The sequence below is a fragment of the Rhinoraja longicauda genome, chromosome 43, assembly GCF_053455715.1.
Source record: "Rhinoraja longicauda isolate Sanriku21f chromosome 43, sRhiLon1.1, whole genome shotgun sequence".
NCBI lineage: Eukaryota > Metazoa > Chordata > Chondrichthyes > Rajiformes > Arhynchobatidae > Rhinoraja > Rhinoraja longicauda.
The window spans coordinates 1,649,739-1,675,757 of NC_135995.1; the positions used below are offsets into that span (position 1 = coordinate 1,649,739).

General features: G+C 43.0%; 1 protein-coding gene across 1 annotated transcript; it reads left to right on the forward strand.

Annotated features, from left to right (window-relative positions):
- LOC144612138 (uncharacterized) lies at positions 1 to 25,861 on the forward strand. Its single transcript, XM_078431698.1, has 7 exons — positions 1 to 22; positions 7,189 to 7,311; positions 8,429 to 8,548; positions 13,929 to 14,200; positions 14,976 to 15,043; positions 22,993 to 23,183; positions 24,765 to 25,861. The coding sequence occupies exons 1-7, from the start codon at positions 1 to 3 to the stop codon at positions 25,859 to 25,861; spliced, it is 1,893 nt and encodes a 630-aa protein (XP_078287824.1).
- Positions 25,862 to 26,019: the final 158 nt, after the last annotated feature.

Consider the following 26,019-nt stretch of genomic DNA (forward strand, 5'->3'; position numbering starts at 1 on the left):
ATGTCTGGGATGCAGGGCTCAGGTGAGACTCCAGGGAGCTTTGACATGGAGAGTGGGCAGAAGATGCCGGATAAATGTCCCCTCGGGAGCCTGGGAACGGGGAAATGCTGCTGCTCCTTCTCAGATCATCACAACCCCAGGAATTGGTGTCAATGAGGAGTGGATGAGCTCCCTGGGCTCTGAAGTGGATCACTGACATTAATATTGTTCTGGGAGGCCATTCAGACCATCTCCCTCGTCCTTCTAGTTGTCTGTCTCCATCTGGCAACTTTCCCCAGCTGTGAGGAAAGAATATTAACCTGAAATATTCACTCCGTTTCTCCCTCCACAGATGCCGCCTGGCTTGCTGATTGTTATCTCGGGCAAATTTTTTTTTTTTACAATAGTGTTTTTGCAGGAGCCACTGTGTGCTTCTCCTGACTTCAGTGTGGGGGAAGTCCATGATTGTCACTGTCTTCATTGCCAGAAATGTAGACACTGATGTCTGTTGGCTGGAAGTTGCGATCTTGAATCTTGACAGGCAACATTTTGGGTCTGGACCTTTCAGGCAGATCACGCCTGACCTGCACTATAAATGCAGTTTCCTCTCGTACTGTGATATGGTTTATTACTTCTTGGAATCAATAATGTGTTGATCTTCCTGGAATGTAATTAACAGCTGATTTCTTTCAACCGTAGAAAAAAACTCACTATATTCTGAGTGAAGAAATATCTAATTTCTATCCTGAAGAAGTTACCCTTTAATTTTAAGTTGTGATTCTTTATCCTGGAATTGTCCTGTATTAACTTTTAAAAATGATATTTTCAAATCTGTTTTGGAATTAATATCTGATGATTACAGATTATGCACCAAAATGAATCAGATACAATGTTTGTTTTTCCAGGATGCTATTTTTCCAAGGAAGAGTTTGAAGAAATAAGTGACTGGGAGAAGACTGGGAGAAGCTCCGTTATAAGAACGTGAAGCGGAATTATGAAGCCATGCTTGCTGTTGGTTTGTACAAAATTTTGTCCACTTTCTTTTCTCTTTTTGCTCTTTTCTAATGATGCATGCTGACATGAATTTTTTTCCCCACATGAAAACTAAATAGATCTGTAGTTTCTGAGACCAAGTCCTTGGTGAGATCCTTCCTTTTCACCATTTCACTCCACAGGTATACTTTGACAATATGTCTGAGGATATTGAACATTCCTGTTCTTTGATAACATAATTGCTGTTGGCTCTTCCTTGTGATCTCGGTCTCTGAAGTCATTGGCAGATTTTCCTTCAAGAAAGTGAGTTCACTTCAAGCATCCAGTCCAAACAGTGTTCATGGCTGAGTAGGAAAAACCTGAGTCGAGTAACTACTTTGAGAATTCAGGAATATCCTCAACCTCTTGCATCTGTGGTCAAGGTTCCCACCTGATCCAACATTGGATCTATCGTTCCCATGTTTAAGAAGGCCACTGTGATCTACCTCACTGACTTCCATCTGGTAGCACTCAGATTCACGGTAATAAAGTGCCCACAGAGGTTGGCTAGGGTGCAAATCCACTCTTGCCTCACAAATGTTAGACAGAGCCCTAGGGGATAGTAGAATCAAGGGATATGGGGAGAAGGCAGGCACAGGTTACTGATTGTAGATGATCAGCCATGATCACAATGAATGGCGGTGCTGGTTCGAAGGGCCAAATGGCCTCCTCCTGCATCTATTTTCTATGTTCTATGACTTGGATCCACTTCAGTTTGTGAACTGTCAAAGCTGGTCAAAAGTAGATGCCATCTCACTAGCTCTGCACTCTGCTGTAGACCACCGAGAATACATGTCAGGCAGCTATTCATCAACTACGGCTTGGCATTCAACACTATCATCCCCTCCAAATTACCAGTACGGCCCAGTACCTGGTTCTCTGTGCCTTCCTTTCCAACTGGATGTGAGAGAGAGGGAAATTGGTTGAGTGGTGCTGCAACAATAACCTCTCACCACCAGGATCAGGATCTGCTACTTTCTGACAACTATTCTTGAAACCATATGTGCAATCCTAATGCAACGGTGATTCCTATTGCACAACCATAGACTTTTCATAACAACGTAATTTGACTGATGTCTTGTAGAGTTGCACAGTCTTCTCGCAGCAGTCTTACAGAATTTCTACATAATTAGTTTTATGTATATCCGTCTCTAAACCTGTTATGCTTCTGCAAAGTAGCCTTTCATTGTATCTACATCGTACATGCATACAACAATAAACTTGACATAATTTGGAAAAATTGGGATCGGGATCAAACAAACCTGTGTCATCACTTGTGCATGCCAGAGACTGAGTTATTCCAACACTTTGTGTTTTATCCTTGAAGTTCCTCTCTTAACATGTCACTGCTCCCTCAAGTACAGCACACTCCTGCAAAACATTTCCACAATGAGCCTTGGAAAATGGGAATATATTTCCATATGTCTGGAAAAACCCATTGGAGGAAAACACAGGCAGTGATTTCTGTTGTGTGAAGGAATGAGTAATTGAAGATACAGACTCCAATCTGAGACTAACTGTTTGGTCCACTGTGCAACAGTAATTCCTGCTCTCCTTAATGTCTCAGTCTGAAGAAGGGTCTCGACCCGAAACGTCACACATTCCTTCTCTCCCGAGATGCTGCCTGACCTGCTGAGTTACTCCAGCATTTTGTGAATAAATCGATTTGTACCAGCATCTGCAGCTGTTTTCTTATACAAACTTGTGGAGCCTGTTGCAAGTAGTACCTGTCTCTGAGACATTAAGGAGACTTCAGGCTTCAGTATCTCCTACCTGATTGTAGCAGCAAGATGAGAGAACAGCCCGGATGAATGGGATCCTTGATGACCGATGCCGCCTTCTTGAGGTGGGTTCTCATGTAGATGCTATTGATGGTGGGGAGGTGTGTGCTTGTGATGGACTGGGTCGAGTCCACCACACCATGCAGCCTCTTGCATTCCTCTGCATTGGATTGCCTTAGCAGGCCATGATGCAACCAGTCAGGATACTTTCTACAGTACATCTGCACAAGTACATCTACTAAGATAGGTGGAGTAGTTGATAGTGAGGTAGATTTTCAAAGTCTACAGAGAGACTTGGGCCTTTTGGAAGGGTGGGCTGAAAGATGGCAGATGGAGTTTAATGCTGATAAGTGTGAGGTGCTGCATTTTGGTAGGACAAATCAAAATAGGACGTACAGGGTAAATGGTAGGGAATTGAGGAATGCAGTGGAACAGAGGGATCTGGGAATAACTGTGCATTGTTCCCTGAAGGTGGAATCTCATGTGGATAGGGTGGTGAAGAAGGCGTTTGGTATGCTTGCCTTTATAAATCAGAGCATCGAGTATAGAAGTTGGGATGTAATGTTGAAATTGTACAGGGCATTGGTGAGGCCAAATCTGGAGTATGGTGTGCAGTTCTGGTCGCCAAATTATAGGAAGGATGTCGACAAAATGGAGAGGGTACAGAGGAGATTTACTAGAATGTTGCCTGGGTTTCAGCACTTAGGCTACAGAGAGAGGTTGAACAGGTTGGGTCTTTATTCTTTGGAGCGTAGAAGGTTGAGGGGGGACTTGATAGAGGTTTTTAAAATTTTGAGAGGGACGGACAGAGTTGACGTGGGTAGGCTTTTCCCTTTGAGAGTGGGGAAGATTCCAACAAGGGGACATAGCTTCAGAATTGAGGGACAAAGGTTTAGGGGTAACATGAGGGGGAACTTCTTTACTCAGAGGGTTGTGGCTGTATGGAATGGGCTTCCGGTGGAAGTGGTGGAGGCTGGCTCGATTTTATTATTTAAGAGTAAATTGGATAGGTATATGGATAGGAGGGGATTAGAGGGTTATGGTCTGAGTGCAGGTAGATGAGACTAGGTCAGGGAGAATGGTCGGCGTGGACTGGTAGGGCCGGACAGGCCTGTTTCCATGCTGTAGTTGTTATATGTTATATGTTCAGCTAGAGGTTATTGTTGCAGCACCACTCAACCAATTTCCCACTCTCTTGACCACAGATGCAAGAGGTTGAGGATATTCCTGAATTCTCAAAGTAGTTACTCGACTCAGGTTTTTCCTACTCAGTCATGAACACTGTCTGGACTGGATGCTTGAAGTGAACTCACTTTCTTGAAGGAAAATCTGCCAATGACTTCAGAGGATCACAAGGAAAATCTGCCAATGACTTCAGAGGATCACAAGGAAGAGCCACAAGGAAGAGCCAACAGCAATTATGTTATCAAAGAACAGGAATGTTCAATATCCTCAGACATATTGTCAAAGTATACCTGTGGAGTGAAATGGTGAAAAGGAAGGATCTCACCAAGGACTTGCTCTCAGAAACTACAGATCTATTTAGTTTTCATGTGGGGAAAAAAATTCATGTCAGCATGCATCATTAGAAAAGGGCAAAAAGGCAAAAAAAAGTGGACAAAATTTTGTACAAACCAACAGCAAGCATGGCTTCATAATTCCGCTTCACGTTCTTATAATGGAGCTTCTCCCAGTCACTTATTTCTTCAAACTCTTCCTTGGAAAAATAGCCAGCAATGTCTTTGAACTTGTCAGCATCCTGGAAAAACAAACATTGTATCTGATCCACAAGTTTGTAGATGCTTAATCAAATGTGTCATTAATGACGCATCTATAAGTTTGCAGATGACATCGCTGTCTGGTCATGAACAATGAGGAGACAGAGTACAGGAAGGAGAAAGAGTACCTTGTAACTTAGTGTCAAATTAACAACATCCCCTTCAATGTCACAAGATGAAAAGCTAGTTCTCGACTTCAGGATAGAATACATGCCCCAATCATCATCAATAGTGCCAAAGTTCAAAGGATTCTTGGGCGTAAGATTACCAACAATTCTTTGTGGACCAATCTCATTGAAACAACAGCCACTGTTCCCCACAGTTAACAGACTACTGAACGGTCCTTCGATAAGCTAGATACAGTCCCGATTCTCCAACCTAGTTCATTTTCTCTGGAACTGTTGCATGACAATACTGAGAAATATATTTTGCAGTCTGCCATCTTTCCCTTCACTCTACCTTTTCTACTTGTGATGTATTATGTGATTTGATTGGATAGCATGCAAGTTAAAGCTTTTCCCAGTATTGCAAACACGTGACAACAATAAACATAAACCAACTGCTCTCTTTGTAAAATTCTGCAAATTAATTGACAGGATTACGTAAACCATAGGCATTGGTTTCTCAAGATGAACAAAGTGGCATCAAGGCTCCAGATCTTGCAGAATGCAGAAAATGCTTTATGGTTGCCCTTTGTGAAAATATAACAGCATAACTAATTTGTGGGAATCCTTGATATGTGGCTGTTCAAGATGGAGGAGGACAACCTGGAAGGCCTTTTGACCTCTTCAGGAAATCAAAGAGTCAAAAATATCATGATCCCAACCTCATAAGCCATTCACTCATATAGACATCAGCAGTGGAATCTTTAGCTTACTCAAAGACCTACAGAATCAGTTCTCTCAAAACTGACAGAGCTGGAATGGGAGTAGTGATCCTCTACACCAAGGGATTTCCAATAAACAAGGGATATCAATGTGGACATTGAAATATATCTCAACATCCCTGGAAGAGATCATCCACAACACTCAAGAAGCCTGGCACTCTTCATTCCAATGTACACTGGTTTCTCCAACCTGAAATGCACTGTTTACTATCTCCATAATGCACTGGAGTCTTTGTGGTAAGACTTCTATAACAACATGTCCCAAACCTGCAGCCTCTACATCATAAAGGTTGAGGGCAATGGGTGCTTGGGAGCACCACAACCTCCACATTCTGCACCATGTCACACAAGGGGCAATTTGGAAAGAACAAGAAATGCCAGCTCTGCCTGTGATGCCCCCATTCTTTCAATTAATAAACAAATGTCTGAAAGATAATGTTTAGAATTAAATGTTGCGGTATCTGTTCCTGCCCTCATTTTTATGTGCACACACACTTTTTTAGTTAGTTTTTGAGATACAGTGTGGAAACAGGCCCTTTCGGCCCACTGGGTCTGCGCCGACCAGCGATTCCCGCATTAACACTATCCGATACACTTCTAGGAACAATTTCTTTTTACATTTACCAAGCCAATTAACCTACATACCTGTACATCTTTGGAGTGTGGGAGGAAACTGAAGATCTTGGAGAAAACCTACGCAGGTCACGGGGAGAACGTACAAATTCCGTACAGACACCACCTGCATTCGCTGTAAGGCAGCAACTTAACCGCTGTGCCCACTGGTCATTGGAAAATTTGAAAGGTCCCAAGGGAGAAACTACTGCCTGATATATTAATGCCTTGTAAATTTATTGACTTTGCAAGGCATTAATATATCAGGCAGGAGTTAATAATAATATATCAGGCAGGTTACGTGTGTCAAACCGTAAGATTTGTCTTATAACTTTTGATGAAATGAGTACACCCAGCAGACTTGTGATTAGTCCCAGATTATTGGCAGCAGGATATGTACAGTTTTGCTTTTAATGACTATTTCCTCCAGGAGAGGTTCCTTACCAACATTCAAAAATTCCATCAGTGATTTCAAATTGAACTAACTTTACAATCAATACCAAAGCTTTATGTCATTCAGAAGATGGTGACCATGGATAGCACAACCCCATAGACATTGGGGCACAGTTATGCTTTTTGATGTTGCAACTTGTCACAGTCCTGAAATCAGAAATTGGACAACGGTCAATGTTCCCATTAATGAAGAGGTGGGTTGCCCTAGTTGTTCATTATTCAATCCATGTACTCAACCATGGCACAAAGTGTCACTGTGAGTACAGGCAGCTAGAATAAGCCATTACTTTAAACCTGGAGGAATGGAAAGAAGAATTCTGATTGATTTCACTTACCACAGGGATGAGTGGTCATTGCGATTTCTGACCTGGAAATATACACATTCTCATCTGTCATACTCTTCATGCTGGTTGATTTTTCTTTAACTCTGAAAAATAATTGTAAGGTTGTTTGCTGTCTTTGTCAAATAGACGTGACAATTGAATAATAGCATGAATACTCTGGAGGAAATAATGATAACATTGCAAAGTGATATTTCGACAGATAAATATCTGTCGAAATATCACTTTGCAATGTTATCATTATATCACTTTGCACTGTTAAGTTCAGTGAAGATAAATACTTGAAGTTGGCCATAACAGATGATGAGCATTTTTATTTTTCACAGGATTGGATGTACCAAAGCCAGAATTCATGACAAATCGGAGGAGAAGGCGTCAAACCCAAGTCTACGAATCTAGCGAATCAGATGAGGATTCGACACCTAAACTTCTGACAAAAAATGCAAAACGTAATTTAAATCTGTTTGAAATATTAAATGCAGTTTTTCAACTATAATTGATTCTAATCAATTTGGCCATTAGCCTATGGAATCTGGTGCAAGGGTGATTTTATTCTTATCTTTGGAGTGGTAGGATACTTGTTAAATTGGAAATGTTTTTCCCAATGTGTTATTTATGAAATGTAAATTTACTTTTCCTAATGTTTAATTTTGTGATATGTTGCTTCCATTTTTAACTCTAAAACATTAGATATATCCAGAATTGCCAAACTATTGAGATACAGTCTGTGCTTTTCCAAAGCAGCACTGATGTGGCACTTTTTTTCCTAAGGAGTCAGAATCTTTAGGCATCCTTTTAAGAATGCAAAAGGCAAGAATACGAAAAGAAAGCCCGTCGTAAAGGTAAGAACAGAAATTATTCCCAGGATAAAGGACATGTGAGAATTAACAGAGTGGCTCTACATTGGCATTTTATTTTCTACAAGATAGAAATGACTGCTTTTTAGACAAATCTTCGTCACTGCTGTTGGAGTCAGGTGCTAACATTCGCAAATAAATTTTTATTGTTGAAAGAGGAACAATTGTTCCCACATTTTCCCATATTTGCTGACAATATCAAACTTCCTTTTAGAGTAGAGTATGAAAGACGAGAGTTCACTGAAATATTGCACACAAGGCAGTTACTGCTTTTATTAGTAGCTTATTTGAGTTTCCAAGTTAATAATGCGATGGAAGAAATAATCGAGAAGAAGTAGAGCCAATCTATTTGTGTCCTTATGAATCACAGGTTGCACCAAAATGTCTCTTTACAGGTCATTACAGGGGAGGGCAAAAGAGATTTGGGAGGAGCCGCTGAGGAAACGAAGGAAGGCACAGTGTTGATGAAAACAATCAAAAGAGCAACAGGTAATTCTGTTTGTAAAAGTAAAACTCAAAATGAGTAACTCCTGTGCATTCCAGTAAATGATGGAGATGATATAATGACCATCTGACTACCACCATGTCAATTCAATTCAATTCATAGAACATGTTGCATATTATGTAACTAACTTCCATATTTTACAGTTCAACCACTTACCTGACTTGAAACAATGTAATTAGGTTATTTTTAGCTTTCTTTTTTCAGTTTTGGGATCTACAAGCGAGGAAACGACCAAACAGACAGACAAAATAATTTATAATTTACGAAATAAAGAGAGGATCATCTATACAAAAGAACAGGAGCTCCGTAATGACGATTACCTGTGTATGTCCAAAGGAACCAATTTATTTCTTCAAAGCAACCATATTTCATTAGGAGCATTGAAGTGATGGCATGGTGCATTGGTAGCCAGTGCAATGGTGGAACAATGCGGGCTTTGGTTCAAGAGCACAAAATTGTGTTCACTCATGAAGAATTTTTTTCTTTTAACATTAATCACTGGTACTTTCCGTAACATTTGATGTTAACTTCTGGAATTTTGTCAGACATTGGAATCTGACATTGATTCCCCGGTAAACTGACAGTGACTGTTTAAAGAAAGTGTGGTTCATGTCCAATTTATGTAGGCACTTTCCTGGTAACTGTGGGCATCATAAAGGATATGAATGTAAGAGTATTGCTTTGTGTATTATTAATGTAGGGCTATGTGCAGTATGACCAACTGACGTTACCAAAAATATTAATCAAACTGTTGTGATACATTGTGGGAAGAACAATGAATTGTTAATCTTTCTTTATCTTCTTGTCTTTTAACTTTTCCTGCTATGTCATTTTGTGGGTATCTATGTCATTTTGTGAGTTATTTTGCCATCTACCTTCTTGTCAGCAATAATCTTGGAAACATTGCAGGTGCCTTGCTCTAAAATGTCTTTGAAGATGTCTATTTGCCAACTGTCATAACTTTCCATTTAATTTCCTAATCTAAGCAATCTGACCTTAATATATCAGTAAATGGCTTAATATATTTCTCTATGTTCTGTTTTCACTTCATCACTCATAAGATCAATGTACGTTTCAGTCATTTAAACAAGGAGTCCCAAAGGATTCTTTATTGCAAAGCTACCAGTTAATTCTGTCATGTTGCACAAGATATCCAGCATCATCTGTGGAAAGAGAAACACAACTAATGTTTGAGGAGGAAGACCCTTTGTTGGAACTTCAATGTGAGATGCTAACACTGTTTTTATTTCCATAATTCTTCTCTGACTTGCTGGGATTACCAGCATTCATCTTGGATAGAACGTTTCCAGACTCATTTCAGTTTCAAATTCATTTTCCCACAAATTCAGCATTTTTTTCCTTTCTATATGAAGATTGAATTTGACAACACAAATATTTGATTTCCCTTTTTAAAAATGCTCTCTTTCTTTGACATTTTTGATTAACCTTCTCTCTTATTCCACCACATGATTCCCTGAGCCAAATCTGTTCATCACAGTTGCACTCATGTAAAATTATATTAGTCCGGCCAACTCAACCTTGTCTTGCATTTGGTAAAGTGCAGTTTAGATACAAACCATGCATTTATTTTTCTACATTGTATACTTTATTAAATCTCTTTTCTTTTTGCATAGTTATAGCGTGCAAGTTGCATCAGGAGTTAAAATTGGCATGTAATAAAGGTACAGTAGCCTGGATATAGGGTGCAAGTTGCATCAGGAGTTAATATTGGCATGTAACAAAGGTAATGCTAGGGTGGTTAAAGAGATTTCAATATGCAGGCAGACTGGGAAAATCAGTATGATACAGGACCCCAAGAAAGGGAGTTTGTAGATTGCCTCCAAGATGGATTCTTTGAACAGCTTGTATTGGAGCCTACCAGGGAGAAGGCAATTCTGGATTTCGTGTTGTCCATTGAACCAGATTTAATAAGGGAACTCAAGGTAAAGGAACCGCTTGGAAGTAGTGACTGTAGTATAATTAGTTTTAATATGCAATTTGAGCGGGAGAAGGTTAAATCAGAAGTGTCGGTGTTGCAGTTGAACAAAGGGGACTATGAAGGCATGAGAGAAGAGCTGGCCAAGGTGAAATAGAAAGGGATCCTAGCAGGAATGACGGTGGAACAGCAATGGCAGGAATTTCTGGGCATAATCCAGAAGATGCAGGATCATTTCATTCCAAAGGCGAAGATAGATTCTAACGGGAGTAGGAGGCAACCGTAGCTGACAAGGGAAGTTAGAGATGGAATAAAACGAAAAGAAAAGATGTATAAGATAGCAAAGAGTAGCGGGAAGCCAGAGGAGTGGGCAACTTTCAAAGGACAACAGAAGACGGCAAAAAGGTCAATACGGGCTGAAAAGATGAGGTAGGAAGCGAAGCTGGCCAAGAATATAAAGAAGGATAGTAAAAGCTTCTTTAGGTATGTTAAGAGAAAAAGATTAGTAAAGGCAAATGTGGGTCCCTTGAAGGCAGAAACGGGTGAAATTATTATGGGTAACAAGGAAATGGCTGAAGATTTGAACAGGTACTTTGGACCTGTCTTCACTAATGGGCACGAACAATCTTCCAGATGCACTAGTGGACAGAGTATAAAGGGAGTCAGAGGAACTAAAAGAAATTTGCATTAGGCGAGAAATAGGATTGGGTAGACTGATGGGACTGAAGGCTGATAAATCCCCAGGGCCTAATGGTCTGCATCCCAGGGTACTCAAGGAGGTGGCTCTAGAAATCATGGACGCATTAGTGATTATTTTCCAATGTTCAATATATTCAGGATCAGTTCCTGTGGATTGGAGGGTAGCTAATGTTATCCCACTTTTCAAGAAAGGAGCGAGAGAGGAAACGGGGAATTATAGACCAGTTAACCTGACATCGGTGGTGGGGAAGATGCTGGAGTCAATTATTAAATAGGTAATAACGGCACATCTGGATAGTGGTAAAAGGATTGGTCCAAGTCAGCATGGATTTATGAAGGGGAAATCCTGCTTGACTAATCATCTGGAATTTTTTGAGGATGTGACAAGTAAAATGGATGAAGGAGAGCAAGTGGATGTAGTGTTTCTAGACTTTCAGAAAGCCGTTGTTTGATTAGGTACCACACGGGATGTTGGTGAGCAAAATTAAATCACATGGCATTGGGGGTAGGGTATGGACATGGATAGAGAATTGGTTGGCAGACAGGAAGCAAAGAGTAGGAATAAACGGGTCCTTTTCAGAATGGCAGGCAATGGAGAGTGGAGTGCCGTAAGGCTCAGTGCTGGGGTCACAACTATTTACAATATAAGTGATTTGGATGATGGAAGTAGAAGTAACACTAGCACGTTTGAGGATGGCACAAAGCTGGGTGGCAGTGGGAACTGTGAGGATAATGTTAGGAGGTTGCTAGGTGAATTGGACAGGTTGAGTGAGTGGGCAGATGCATGGCAGATGCAGTATAATGTAGATAACTGAGGTTATCCACTTTGGCGGCAAAAATAAGGAAGCAGATTATTATATCAATGGTGTCAGATTAGGTAAAGGGGAATTGCAACGAGACCTTGGTATCCTTGTACACCAGTCACTGAAAGTAAGCGTGCAGGTACAGCAGGCTGGCCTTCATAACAACAGGATTTGAGTATAAGAGTAAAGAGGTCTTTATGCAGTTGTATAGGGCCCTGGTGAGACCACATTTGGAGTATTGTGTGCCGTTTTTGTCTCCTAATTTGAGGTAGGACGTCCTTGCTATTTAGGCAGTGCAGTGTAGGTTCACGAGGTTAATCCCTGGGATGGAGGGACTGTCATGAGGAAAGATTGGAAAGACTATGGTTATATTCACTGGAGTTTAGAATGATGAGAGGGGATCTTATAGAGACATAAAATTATAAAGGGACTGGACAAGGCAGATGCAGGAAAAATGTTCCCAATGTTGGGGCAGTCCAGAACCAGGGGACACATTCTAAGAATAAAGGGGAGGCCATTTAAAACTGAGGTGAGAAGAAACTTTTTCACCCAGAGAGTTGTGAATTTGTAGAATTCTCTGCCTCAGAAGGCAGTGGAGGCCAATTCACTGGCTGCATTCAAAAGAGAGTTAGATAGAACTCTTGTGGCTAGTGGAATCGAGGGATATGGGGAGAAGGCAGGAACAGGGAACTGATTGTGGATGATTAGCCATGATCACATTGAATGGTGGTGCTGGCTCGAAGGGCCGAATGGCTTACTCCTGCACCTATGTCAATGGTCTTAATTCATCTGCCTTGTTACAAATGCTTCATAAGTTCACATAATAGACTTACTTTTATCCTTCAAAACACTTTTCTTGGAGTTGACTCCATGCTCTACAGCACTGTTACCGTTAAACATACTCTGCATTACATCATGTTTGTTATTACTAAATGCAAAATTATATTCCATGGTCATGATTTTTCTCTTGATGTTTATAAATATCCATTCAGTTCAACACGGCAGCTATTTTGAATTTAATAGCGGCATCTTACCCCAAAGATATTCATGGGGGACAAACATCACGAAGGGATTCTTCACAAATCGGCCACTATTAATCTCTCACATTTTCAATGCTTCCTCAGAAGAGTAATTTTGGAAAGGGTAATTTTTACAAGATCTTCTGCACAACATCTACATCATGGTCGTATTATATTCTGAAATACTTTTAATAAGGTAACATCTTTTGTGGATCAACAAGCATTTTCAGGGATTAAAAGTACCATGAGCAAATTTGCAGATGATACTAAGTTGGGGGGTAGTGTGAATTGTGAGGAAGATGCAATAAGGCTGCAGGGTAACTTGGACAGGTTGTGTGAGTGGGCGGATACATGGCAGATGCAGTTTAATGTAGATAAGTGTGAGGTTATTCACTTTGGAAGTAAGAATAGAAAGGCAGATTATTATCTGAATGGTGTCAAGTTAGGAGGAGGGGGAGTTCAACGAGATCTGGGTGTCCTAGTGCATCAGTCAATGAAAGGAAGCATGCAGGTTCAGCAGGCAGTGAAGAAAGCCAATGGAATGTTGGCCTTCGTAACAAGAGGAGTTGAGTATAGGAGCAAAGAGGTCCTTCTACAGTTGTACCGGGCCCTGGTGAGACCGCACCTGGAGTACTGTGTGCAGTTTTGGTCTCCAAATTTGAGGAAGGATATTCTTGCTATGGAGGGTGTGCAGCGTAGGTTCACTAGGTTAATTCCCGGAATGGCGGGACTGTCGTATGTTGAAAGGCTGGAGCGATTGGGCTTGTATACACTGGAATTTAGAAGGATGAGGGGGGATCTTATTGAAACATATAAGATAATTAGGGGATTGGACACATTAGAGGCAGATAACATGTTCCCAATGTTGGGGGAGTCCAGAACAAGGGGCCACAGTTTGAGAATAAGGGGTAGGCCATTTAGAACGGAGATGAGGAAGAACTTTTTCAGTCAGAGGGTGGTGAAGGTGTGGAATTCTCTGCCTCAGAAGGCAGTGGAGGCCAGTTCGTTGGATGCTTTCAAGAGAGAGCTGGATAGAGCTCTTAAGGATAGCGGAGTGAGGGGGTATGGGGAGAAGGCAGGAACGGGGTACTGATTGAGAGTGATCAGCCATGATCGCATTGAATGGCGGTGCTGGCTCGAAGGGCTGAATGGCCTACTCCTGCACCTATTGTCTATTGTCTAAGTGCAGCCATTTTCAATAACGCCAACACCCTGATCAGTTCTTAATTTTATATTTTCCGTTTTAGTTTGTGAAGCCCGTGAGACATTTTGTATTGAAGAATGCCCTGTGCATGGCCAACCAATCTTCATGAAGGACACTGTCATTGATTGCAATCGCCCCGATACAGCTCATTTAACTCCACCAGAGGGCCTCAGCATTGCCACGTCCAAAATTCGTAAAGCCGATCTTGGCGTCTGGAATGAAGGGAAGGTTATTCCCAGGGGCATTTATTTTGGACCCTATGAAGGAGAAGTTTCAAATGAAGAAGAAGCTGCTATCAGTGGGTATTCATGGGCGGTAAGTGGTTCCAATAGTTCATCATGGAAAATGCTCAGCAGGTTTGATAACATTTGTTGAAGAAAGATCATCATCCTGAAATGTGAGCTGTGTTTTATCCTCCACGAATGCTGCCTGCCTTGCTGGGTATCTCCTGAACTCTCTGTTTTTATTACAATTTTTTTGTAGCTGATTTATTTTATATTCTAATCAAAGTCATCAAGTTTCTTACCAATAAAGAAACAGTTTGAAGCTAACTGAAAATAATTTCTGTAACTTAGATTCTTAATTACATGTTTCCATTTTAATTTGGTTGTCAATGTGAATATAGACTGAAGGGTTTGTGCTCTTTGTCTTTCTCTTCTGTTCCAGTGATTCCCACTTCACTGCTCAGACTGGCATCCCTCTCCCTCACCCAATCTCTGAGCTGACTCAGTGCCCCATCTCCTTCCTGCTCTGCTGCCCCTCTTTCACCCTGATGTCCGACCTCCTTGTTTGAGAATACATTGAACGTTTCTGACTAATCAGAAATCATTAGCACAGTGATATTACCAAAATTTTAAAACCTATTACAACCCGACAAAGCTCCTTGAAATTGCAAAATGTTTATTATATTCTTGGAGTTTCTTTGCCATGTGATTTAATTCGCAGGAATTTTCGAGTGCTCTGATATAAAAGTGTAATCAAGTAAAATAGGTGAAATGGTTGTTAGTTGAAGGGAACTGGGAACTGTAAGCTTCACGTTTGTGTTCTTTATCAATGTGGGTTTTTTTTAAACCAAATATCTTTTTTATAGATCAGTAAGGCAAACAATGACACTGAATACATTGATGCACAGGATGAATCTAAATCGAACTGGATGAGGTAAGGGAAAGACTAATGCTTATCATAATAATAAGCAATAACTGGGTTATTTAAGAAAGGAGACACAAGAGACTGCAGATGCTGAAATCTTGGAGTAAAAGCAAAGTGTGAAAGGAAGTGTGTGGGTCAGGCAGCATTTGTGCAGGGAATCGACAGACAACATTTCGGGTGGGACTTTTTTCAGACTGATGGAGTACAAGGGAATAAAGCTGGAAAAGAGAGGTGGGGTGGGACAAAGGTGGGCAAGTGAGGGGAAAGAAACATAGAAAATAGGTGCAGGAGGAGGCCATTTGGCCCTTTGAGCAGGCACCGCCATGCACTGTGATCATGGCTGATCATCCACAATCAGTAACCTATGCCTGCCTTCTCCCCATATCCCTTGATTCCACTAGCCCCAAGAACTCTATCTGACTCTTTTAAATTCATCCAGTGAATTGGCCTCCACTGCCTTCTGTATCGGAGAATTCCACAAATTCACAACTCTCAGGGTGAAAATGCTTCTTCTCACCTCAGTTTTAAATGGCCTCTCCTTTATTCTTAGATTGTAGTCCCTGGTTCTGGACACCCCCAACATTGGGAACATTTTTCCTGTATCTAACTTGTACAGTCCTTTTATAATTTTATACGTCTCTATAAGATCCCCTCTCATCTTTCTAAACTCCAGTGAATACAGGTCCAATTTTTCCTCATATGACAATCCCGCCATCCCAGGGATTAACCTGGTGCATCTACGCTGCGCTGCCTCAATAGCAAGGACGTCCTTCCTCAAATTAGGAGACCAAAACTGCACACAATACTCCAGATGTGGTTTTACCAGGGCCGTATACAACTGCAGAAGGACCTCTTTGCTCCTATACTTAAATCTTCTCGTTATGAAGACCAACATGCCATTGGCTTTCTTCACCGCTTACTGTACCTGCACACTTACTTTCAGTGCCTGGTGTACAAAGACACCCAGGTCTCGCTGCACTTCCCTTTACCTAATCTGACACCATTGAGATAATAATCTGCCTCCTTGTTTTTGTGTCATCTGTAAACTTGCTAGTGTTACTTATAATTCCATCATCCAAACCATTAATTTATATGGTGAATAGTTGCGGCCCCAACACTGAGCCTTGCGGCACTCCACTCGCAACTGCATGCCATTCCAAAAAGAACCCGTTTATTCCTACTCTTTGCTTCCTGTCTGCCTTCGAATTCTCTATCCATGTCAGTACCCTACCCCCAATACCATGTGCTCTAATTTTGCTCACCAACCTCCCGTGTGGGCCCTTATCAAAGGCCTTCTGAAAGTCTACATACACTACATCCACTGGCTCTCCTTCATCCATTTTACTTGTCACATCAAAGAATTCCAGAAGATTAGTCAAGCAAGATTTCCCCTTCATAAATCCATGCTGACTTGGACTTATCCTTTTACTGCCGTTTTTGTCAAATGCGCCGTTATTGCCTCTTTAATAATTGACTCAAGCATTTTCCCCACCACCGATGTCAGGCTAACTGGTCTATAATTCCCCGTTTTCTCTCCCGCTCCTTTCTTGAAAAGTGGGATAACATTAGCGACCCTCCAATCCACAGGAACTGATCGTGAATCTATTGAACATTGGAAAATGATCACCAATACGTCCACGATTTCTCGAGCCACCTCCTTGAATACCCTGGGATGCAGACAATCATGCCCTGGGGATTTATCAACCTTCAGTCCCATCAGTCTACGCAATACTATTTCTCGCCTAATGCAAATTTCTTTCAGTTCCTCTGTCTCCCTAGATCCTCTGTCCTCTAGTACATGTGGGAGATTGTTTGTGTCTTCCTTAGTGAAGACAGATCCGAAGTACCTGTTCAACTCTTCCACCATTTCCTTGTTACCCACAATAATTTCACCCGTTTCTGCCTTCAACAGACCCACATTTGTCCCAACTAATCTCTTTCTCTTAACATACTGAAAGAAGCTTTTACTGTCCTTCTTTATATTCCTGGCCAGCTTCCCCTCGTACTTCATCTTTTCAGCCCGTATTGCCCTTTTTGTTACCTTCTGTTGTCCTTTGAAAGTTCCCCAATCCTCTGGCTTACTCCCCTTAGAATCTTTCTTCCTCTTTGGAAATAAATGATCCTGCATCTTCTGGATTATGCCCAGAAATTCCTGCCATTGCTGTTCCACCGACATTCCTGCTAGGATCCTTTTCCAGTCGACCTTGGCCAGATCCTCTATCATGCCTTCATAGTCCCCTTTGTTCAACTGCAACACTGACATTTCTGATTTAACCTCCCTCTCAAATTGCAGATTAAAACTATTCAATATTATGGTCACTACCTCCAAGCTGTTCCTCAAGTTCCCTTTTTAAATCTGGTTTGTTGGACAACACTGAATCCAGAATTGCCATCTCTCTGGTAGGCTGGAGTACAAACTGCTCGAAGAATCCATCTCGAAGGCACACTGCAAACTCCCTTTCTTGGGGTCCAGAACCAACCTGATTTTCCCTGTCTCACTGTGAACTGTGAGGAAGATGCTATGAGGTTTCAGGATGACTTGGACATGTTGTGTGAGTGGGCGGATGCATGGCAGATGTAGTTTAATGTGGATAAGTGTGAGGTTATCCACGTTGTTGGTAAGAATAGGAAGGCAGAGTATTATCTGAATGGTGTAAAGTTAGGAAAAGGGGACATACAACGAGATCTGGTGTCCTAGTGCATCAGTCACTGAAAGGAAGCATGCAGGTACAGCAGGCAGTGAAGAAAGCCAATGGAATGTTGGCCTTCATAACAAGAGGAGTTGAGTATAGGAGCAAAGAGGTCCTTCTGCAGTTGTACAGGGCCCTAGTGAGACCGCACCTGGAGTACTGTGTGCAGTTTTGGTCTCCAAATTTGAGGAAGGATATTCTTGCTATTGAGGGAGTGCAGCGTAGATTTACTAGGTTAATTCCCAGAATGGTGGGACTGTCGTATGTTGAAAGACTGGATCGACTAGGCTTGTATACACTGGAATTTAGAAGGATGAGAGGAGGTCTTATCGAAACGTATAAGATTATTAAGGGGTTGGACACATTAGAGGCAGGAAACATGTTCCCAATGTTGGGGGAGTCCAGAACAAGGGGCCACAGTTTAAGAATAAGGGGTAGGCCATTTAGAACTGAGATGAGGAAAAACATTTTCAGTCAGAGAGTTGTAAATCTGTGGAATTCTCTGCCTCAGAAGGCAGTGGAGGCCAATGCTCTGATTGTATTCAAGAGAGAGCTGGATAGAGCTCTTAACGATAGCGGAGTCAGGGGGTATGGGGAGAAGGCAGGCACGGGGTACTGATTGAGAATGATCAGCCATGATCACATTGAATGGTGGTGCTGGCTCGAAGGGCCGAATGGCCTCATCCTGCACCTATTGTCTGCCTGCATATTGAAATCTCCCATAACCACAAACCTTTGTTCCATGCCAGTTTTAACTCCTGCTGCAACTTAAACCCTATATCTACGCTACTGTTTGGGGGTCTGTAGATAACTCCCATTAGTGTCTTCTTACCTTTACAATTCCTCAACTCTATCCACAGTGACTCTATATCGTCAGACCCTATGTCACCTCTCACAAAGGACTGAATTTCATCCCTTCCCAACAGAGCTACCCCACCTCCTCTGCCCACATGCTTGTCCTTTCTATAGGACTTATAACCCTGAATATTCAGTTCCCAGTCGTGATCCTACTGCAGCCATGTCTCTGTAATCCCCACAATGTCATATCTACCAATCTCTAACTGAGCCTCAAGCTCATCCTCTTTACTTCTTATACTTTGCACATTCATATATAACACTTTTAATCCATTCAGATGAATACGTGGATTGAAAAATGGTGCAAGGGGGAGGGATTCAAATTTTTAGGACATTGGAACCAGTTCTGAGAGAGGTGGGACCAGTACAAACAGGACGGTCTGCACCTGAGCTGGAATGGAACCAATGTCCTAGGGGGAGTGTTTGCTAGTGCTGTCGGGGAGGATTTAAACTAATGTGGCAGGGGGATGGGAGCAGGAGCAGAGAGACAGAGGGGTGTAAAATGAGGGTAGAAGCAACAGGTAGCAAGGTGAAAAGTAAAAGTGGTAGGCAGACAAATCCAGGGCAAAAATCAAAAAGGGCCACTTTTCAACATAATTGTATAAGGGGTAAGAGATTTGTAAAAACAAGCCTGAAGGCTTTGTGTCTCAATGCAAGGAGTATACGTAATAAGGTGGATGAATTAAATGTGGAGATAGTTGTTAATGATTATGATATAGTTGGGATTACGGAAACATGGCTCCAGGGTGACCAAGGCTGTGAGCTCAACATCCAGGGATATTCTATATTCAGGCGGGATAGACAGAAAGGAAAAGGAGGTGGGGTAGCGTTACTGGTTAGAGAGGAGATTAAAGCAGTGGAAAGGAAGGACATTAGCTTGGAGGAAGTGGAATCGATATGGGTAGAGCTACGAAACCCTAAGGGGCAGAAAACGCTAGTGGGAGTTGTGTACAGGCCACCTAACAGCAGTAGTGAGGTTGGGGATGGCATCAAGCAGGAAATTAGAAATGCATGCACTAAAGGTGCAGCAGTTATAATGGGTGACTTCAATCTACATATAGATTGGGTGAACCAAACTGGCAGGGGTGCTGAGGAAGAGGATTTCTTGGAATGTTTGAGAGATGGTTTTCTAAACCAACATGTCGAGGAACCAACGAGAGAACAGGCCATTCTAGACTGGGTATTGAGTAATGAGGAAGGGTTAGTTAGCAGTCTTGTTGTGCGAGGCCCCTTGGGCAAGAGTGATCATAATATGGTAGAGTTCTTCATTAGGATGGAGAGTGACAAAGTCGATTCAGAAACAAGTGTTCTGAACTTAAAGAAAGGTAACTTTGAGGGTATGAGGCGTGAATTGTCCAAGATAGACTGGCGATTGATGCTGAAAGGGTTGACGGTGGACATGCAATGGAAGGCATTTAAAGGTCGCATGGATGAACTACAACAAGTGTTCATCCCAGTTTGGCAAAAGAACAAACCAGGAAAGGTAGTGCATCCGTGGCTAACAAGGGAAATCAAGGATAGTATTAAAACAAAAGATGAAGCATACAGATTAGCCAGAAAAAGTAGCATACCAGAGGACTGGGAGAAATTCAGAGTCCAGCAGAGGAGGACAAAGGGCTTAATTAGGAAAGGGAAAATAGACTATGAGGGAAAACTGGCAAGGAACATAAAAACAGAATGTAAAAGCTTTTATAGATATGTCAAGAGAAAAAGATTAGTTAAGGCAAATGTAGGTCCCTTGCAGTCGGAAACAGGTGAATTGATCATAGGGAACAAGGAGATGGCAGACCAATTGAACAAATACTTTGGTTCTGTCTTCACTAAGGAAGACATAAACCGTCTGCCGGAAATAGCGGGGGACCGGTGGTCTAATGAGATGGAGGAACTGAGGGAAATCCAGGTTAGTCGGGAAGTGGTGTTCGGTAAATTAAATGGATTAAAGGCAGATAAATCCCCAGGGCCATACAGGCTGCATCCCAGAGTGCTTAAGGAAGTAGCCTCAGAAATAGTGGATGCATTAGTGATAATTTTTCAAAACTCTTTAGATTCTGGAGTAGTTCCTGAGGACTGGAGGGTAGCTAATGTAACCCCACTTTTTAAAAAGGGAGGGAGAGAGAAAACGGGGAATTATAGACTAGTTAGCCTAACATCGGTAGTGGGGAAAATGCTAGTCAGTTATTAAAGATGTGATAGCATCACATTTGGAAAGTGGTGAAATCATCAGACAAAGTCAGCATGGATTTACCAAAGGCAAATCATGTCTGACGAATCTTATAGAATTTTTCGAGGATGTAACTAATAGAGTGGATAAGGGAGAACCAGTCGATGTGTTATATCTGGACTTTCAGAAGGCCTTCGACAAGGTCCCACATAGGAGATTGATGTACAAACTTAAAGCACACGGTATTGAGGGTTCAGTTTTGAGGTGGATAGAAAATTGGTTGGCGGACAGGAAGCAAAGAGTAGGAATAAACGGGTCCTTTTCGGAATGGCAGGCAGTGACTAGTGGGGTACCGCAAGGCTCAGTGCTGGGACCCCAGTTATTTACAGTGTATATTAATGATTTGGACGAGGGAATTGAATGCAACATCTCTAAGTTTGCGGATGACACGAAGCTGGGTGGCAGTGTTAGCTGCGAGGAGGATGCTAGGAGGCTGCAGAGTGACTTGGATAGATTAGGCGAGTGGGCAAATGCATGGCAGATGCAATATAATGTGGATAAATGTGAGGTTATCCACTTTGGCAGCAAGAACAGGAAAGCAGAGTATTACCTGAATGGTGACCGAATGGGAGAAGGGGAGATGCAACGTGACCTGGGTGTCATGGTGCACCAGTCATTGAAAGCAAGCATGCAGGTGCAGCAGGCAGTGAAGAAAGCGAATGGTATGTTGGCATTCATCGCAAGAGGATTTGAGTTTAGGAGCAGGGAGGTTCTGCTGCAGTTGTACAGGGCCTTGGTGAGACCGCACCTGGAGTATTGTGTGCAGTTTTGGTCTCCTAACCTGAGGAAAGACATTCTTGCCTTAGAGGGAGTACAGAAAGGTTCACCAGATTAATCCCTGGGATGGCGGGACTTGCATATGAGGAAAGACTGGATAGACTGGGCTTGTACTCGCTGGAATTTAGAAGACTGAGGGGGGATCTTATAGAAACATATAAAATTCTTAAGGGGTTGGAGAGGGTAGATGCGGGAAGATTGTTCCCGATGTTGGGGGAGTCCAGAACCAGGGGTCACAGCTTAAGGATAAGGGGGAAGTCTTTTAGGACCGAGATGAGAAAACATTTCTTCACACAGAGAGTGGTGAGTCTGTGGAATTCTCTGCCACAGAAGGTAGTTGAGGCCAGTTCATTGGCTATATTTAAGAGGGAGTTAGATGTGGCCCTTTTTGCTAAAGGGATCAGGGGGTATGGAGAGAAGGCAGGTACAGGCTACTGAGCTGGATGATCAGCCATGATCATATTGAATGGCGGTGCAGGCTCGAAGGGCCGAATGGCCTACTCCTGCACCTATTTTCTATGTTTCTATTACTCATCTCACCTTTCACATCGATTCCTATTACACTTGGCCATTCTCTCCTATACTCTCTTTCCCTTCAACTCCATCTTTGTTTATCCCATTTGACATCCCCCTCCCCCCACTATTTAGTTTAAAAGAGGGGATGAATGGGAAATACATGACTCGGGGAAGGGAAATAGTCCATTTTACTCATTAATCCAGAAAGAATCAGCATTCTGTCTGGGCGATGCTTTCCTTGCCTAAACCAGCCTTTCTATTTGGATCACTCCATGACCCACAACTCCTATCTCAAGCCTCATGCTCTTGGAATGTCACCTGATGCTGCAAAACTTTGCATCAAATATTCAGCCTGTCATGTCTTGATCTGTGACTGGGAGACTGATGCCACAGTTTAAAATCAGGTCTTGATGTTAAAATCTGGGGTATCTCCGTGAAACCAATATTCCAAGAGAAGAATAACTCAATTCACGCCACGCTGCATCACAGCTGCTCTGTCTTTGCCTCCCTGTAAATAACACAGCCAGGGTCAACAGTGTTTAATTGTTCCACAATGAAATTCTAACTTCCTGCAGCTTAACAAGTCTGTTAATGCAATAACATGCAGATAAATAGAAAGTAATCAATACAATACCAACAACAGTAAAACCAGGTAGACATAAAAACAGAAAAGACTGGAAATACTGCGTAGGTCAGGCCGCATCTGTGGGAAGAGAAACAAAGTTCAAGTTTCCTTCAGCAGTGTGCTGACAAAGGGTGTACAATATTTCAGGTTGAATTTGGACCATGGCTGGGGACATCTCCCATTCAACAGACTTTGCTGATATACTTTACGTTCTGTGTTCACTTATAATTTTAAGTGACTGTTGTACCTTCTATCTGTGCTTGTTGTGTTGCAGATTTGTGAACTGTGCCAGAAAGGAGGGGGAACAGAACCTTGTTGCCTTCCAGCACCGGGGCAACATTTACTACAGGACCTGCAAGCCGGTTCCTCCTCACTGCGAGTTGCTGGTCTGGTACGGTGATGACTATGCCAAGGAGCTGGGAATCACATGGACCACAATGTGGATGTCAAACCAAGACCCAAAACGTGAGGATTCTGCACAAATCGGGGAACTGCAGGCAACTTTAATTGCGGTTCAGGCGGACTGCGTGAAGGTGTTCAGCAAAACGATCGCCATAATCCGTCTATGTTTGGTCTTGCCAATGTATAAGAGTCCACATCTTGAACACAGTAGATGAGGTTGGAGGAGGTGCAAGTGAACCTCTGCCCAACCTGAAAGGACTGTTGGGGTGCCTGGACAGATTTGAAGGAGGAGGTATTGGGGCAGATGTTGCATCTCATGCAGGGGAAGGTACCTGGGGAGGGGGTGGTTTGGGTGGGAAGGGCCCAATCAACCAGGGAGTTGTGGAGGGAACGGTTTCTGTGGAAGGCGGAAAGGGGTGGAGATGGGAAGACGTGACTAGTGGTGGGATACCGTTGGAGGTGGCGAAAATGTAGGAGGATTATGTGTTGTATGTGAGGGCTGATGGGGGTGAAAGGTAAGGACTAGCGGGACTTTGTCTCTGTTACGAATGGGGAGAGGGGGAGGAAGGCAGAGCTGTGGGGTACCGAGGATACAGGAGTGAGGCCTCATCTCTGATGGGAGAGGGGAACCTCCATTCCCTAAAGAATGAGGACATGTCAGATGTCCTGGTAGGGGACCCCTCATCTTGATGTGGCGTAGACGAAGGAATTAGGAGTAGGGGATGGAGTCTTTGCAGGAAGCAAGGTGGGAAGAAGTGTAGACAAGGTAGTTGTGGACTGTCAGTGGGTTTGTAATAGATGTCAGCCTGTGATGGAGACTGAAATCAAGAAAGGCGAGGGTGGTGTCAAAGATGGTCCAAGTGAATTTGAGTGCAGGATGGAAATTGGTGGTGAAGTTAATGAAGTCCATGAGTTCAGGATGGGTGCAGGAGGTAGTACCGATGCACTTGTCAATGTGACGGAGATAGAGGTCAGGGATAGGGCCAGTGTACGCCTGGAACAGGGATTGTTCAACATAATCAAACTTTAACTAATTTACTGTAAAATAATTACGGGTGTTTAAAGTGGCACGTCAGGAACTATGATCAAAAACAAAGCGGCAGTCGTAGTAAGGATGAGAACTTTGCAGAATAGTGAAGTGCAGAGAATTGTGCTGAATGATGTCGCAGGTGTCAGAAGCACAAAAACTTTGTGGATGCACTGATTTTATTCAAAACATCCTTGTAGCAACTCACGCTGAATCACTGAGCATTTACAAAGATGCAGTCAGCCCCTTTGCCCTGCTGTCGTCCTCAGCAACTCCCAGCTCATGATGTTATTTGACATCTGCACTTTGCTTTTCACTTGCCCATTTTAACAAGCCAGTTATCACACAGGGTTAGAAGAATTCTTAAAAACTTACTGACGTGTACCTTGTTCCTTGGGGATATTAAAGACAGAATCCATCCCCCTCGAGTCTTTATCAGAATCATCTGGTGATTGATAACTCCCTCCTCCCCACAATCTTTCACTAGTCACGCCTGTAAATTATTTCAATTAACATCTCCGAGCAGCTCCATTAACACTGAAGCATTTACTAATCTGTCTTCCAAATCAGAGCGTGGATTTTTTGCTGAAAATGATCATTTCTGTTTCCTTCTCCAGCGTTAGACGGCGTGACCCAAGGAGACTGTCACCCCTGCCCTCACTGCACTGTAGCATTCACCACGGTGGAGTACCTTACAAGGCACTTAAGAAGGCATCCTGAAGCCTCCAGACCAACACCAGCTGGTCAACCTTCTTCCCCCAGAGTTGACACAGATCCACAAAGTAAACGTGAGCAGAGTCCGTTCACTCCATCTGACAGAAGGAGGGCAATAGGGAAGCCAGGTGATATTCCAGGACGAATAACGGAGAGACGGCATGAATGTGCAGAATGTGGGAAGTGTTTCACGCGGGCAGGGAGCCTCCACGAACACCAGCGGACCCACACCGGAGAGAGGCTGTACACATGTTCTGTCTGTGGGAAGGGCTTTGCACACTCAGGGACTCTCCACCGACACCAGCGGACCCACACCGGAGAGAGGCCGTACACATGTTCTGTCTGTGGGAAGGGCTTTGCACAGGCAGGGACTCTCCACCTACACCAGCGGACCCACACCGGAGAGAGGCCGTACACATGTTCTGTCTGTGGGAAGGGCTTTGCACAGGCAGGGGACCTCCACCGACACCAGCGGACCCACACCGGAGAGAGGCCGCACACATGTTCTGTCTGTGGGAAGGGCTTTGCACAGGCAGGGGACCTCCACCTACACCAGCGGACCCACACCGGAGAGAGGCCGCACACATGTTCTGTCTGTGGGAAGGGCTTTGCACAGGCAGGGAACCTCCACGTACACCAGCGGACCCACACCGGAGAGAGGCCGCACACATGTTCTGTCTGTGGGAAGGGCTTTGCACAGGCAGAGAACCTCCACCAACACCAGCGGACCCACACCGTAGAGAGGCCGTACACATGTTCTGTCTGTGGGAAGGGCTTTGCACAGGCAGGGGACCTCCACCAACACCAGCGGACCCACACCGGAGAGAGGCCATACACATGTTCTGTCTGTGGGAAGGGCTTTGCACGGACAGGGCACCTCCACCGACACCAACGGATCCACACCGGAGAGAGGGCATACACATGTTCTGTCTGTGGGAAGAGCTTTTTTTATCTCTCTCAGCAGAAAGCTCACACCTGCCGTGAAACGTGCCCCGTGTGAGGGAATGTTTTTAAGGACACAACAGCTTTCACTGTTCACCTGAGAGCCTGTGTAGAACAGTAAAAGTTCACCAATTGTCAGTGCTATAATTTCCTTTATATTATTTCATTTTATATTATTTCAATTATCTCCTTTTGAATTACGTTGAGTAATTATTT

Excerpts from the sequence above, each read along its gene's own strand:
- LOC144612138 (XM_078431698.1), top strand. The coding sequence starts at position 1 with ATGTCTGGGATGCAGGGCTCAG. Across the intron at positions 23-7,188 it reads GTCTGGGATGCAGGGCTCAG|GATTGGATGTACCAAAGCCA; the intron begins GTGAGACTCCAG and ends TATTTTTCACAG. Across the intron at positions 8,549-13,928 it reads CCGTAATGACGATTACCTGT|TTTGTGAAGCCCGTGAGACA; the intron begins GTATGTCCAAAG and ends TTTCCGTTTTAG.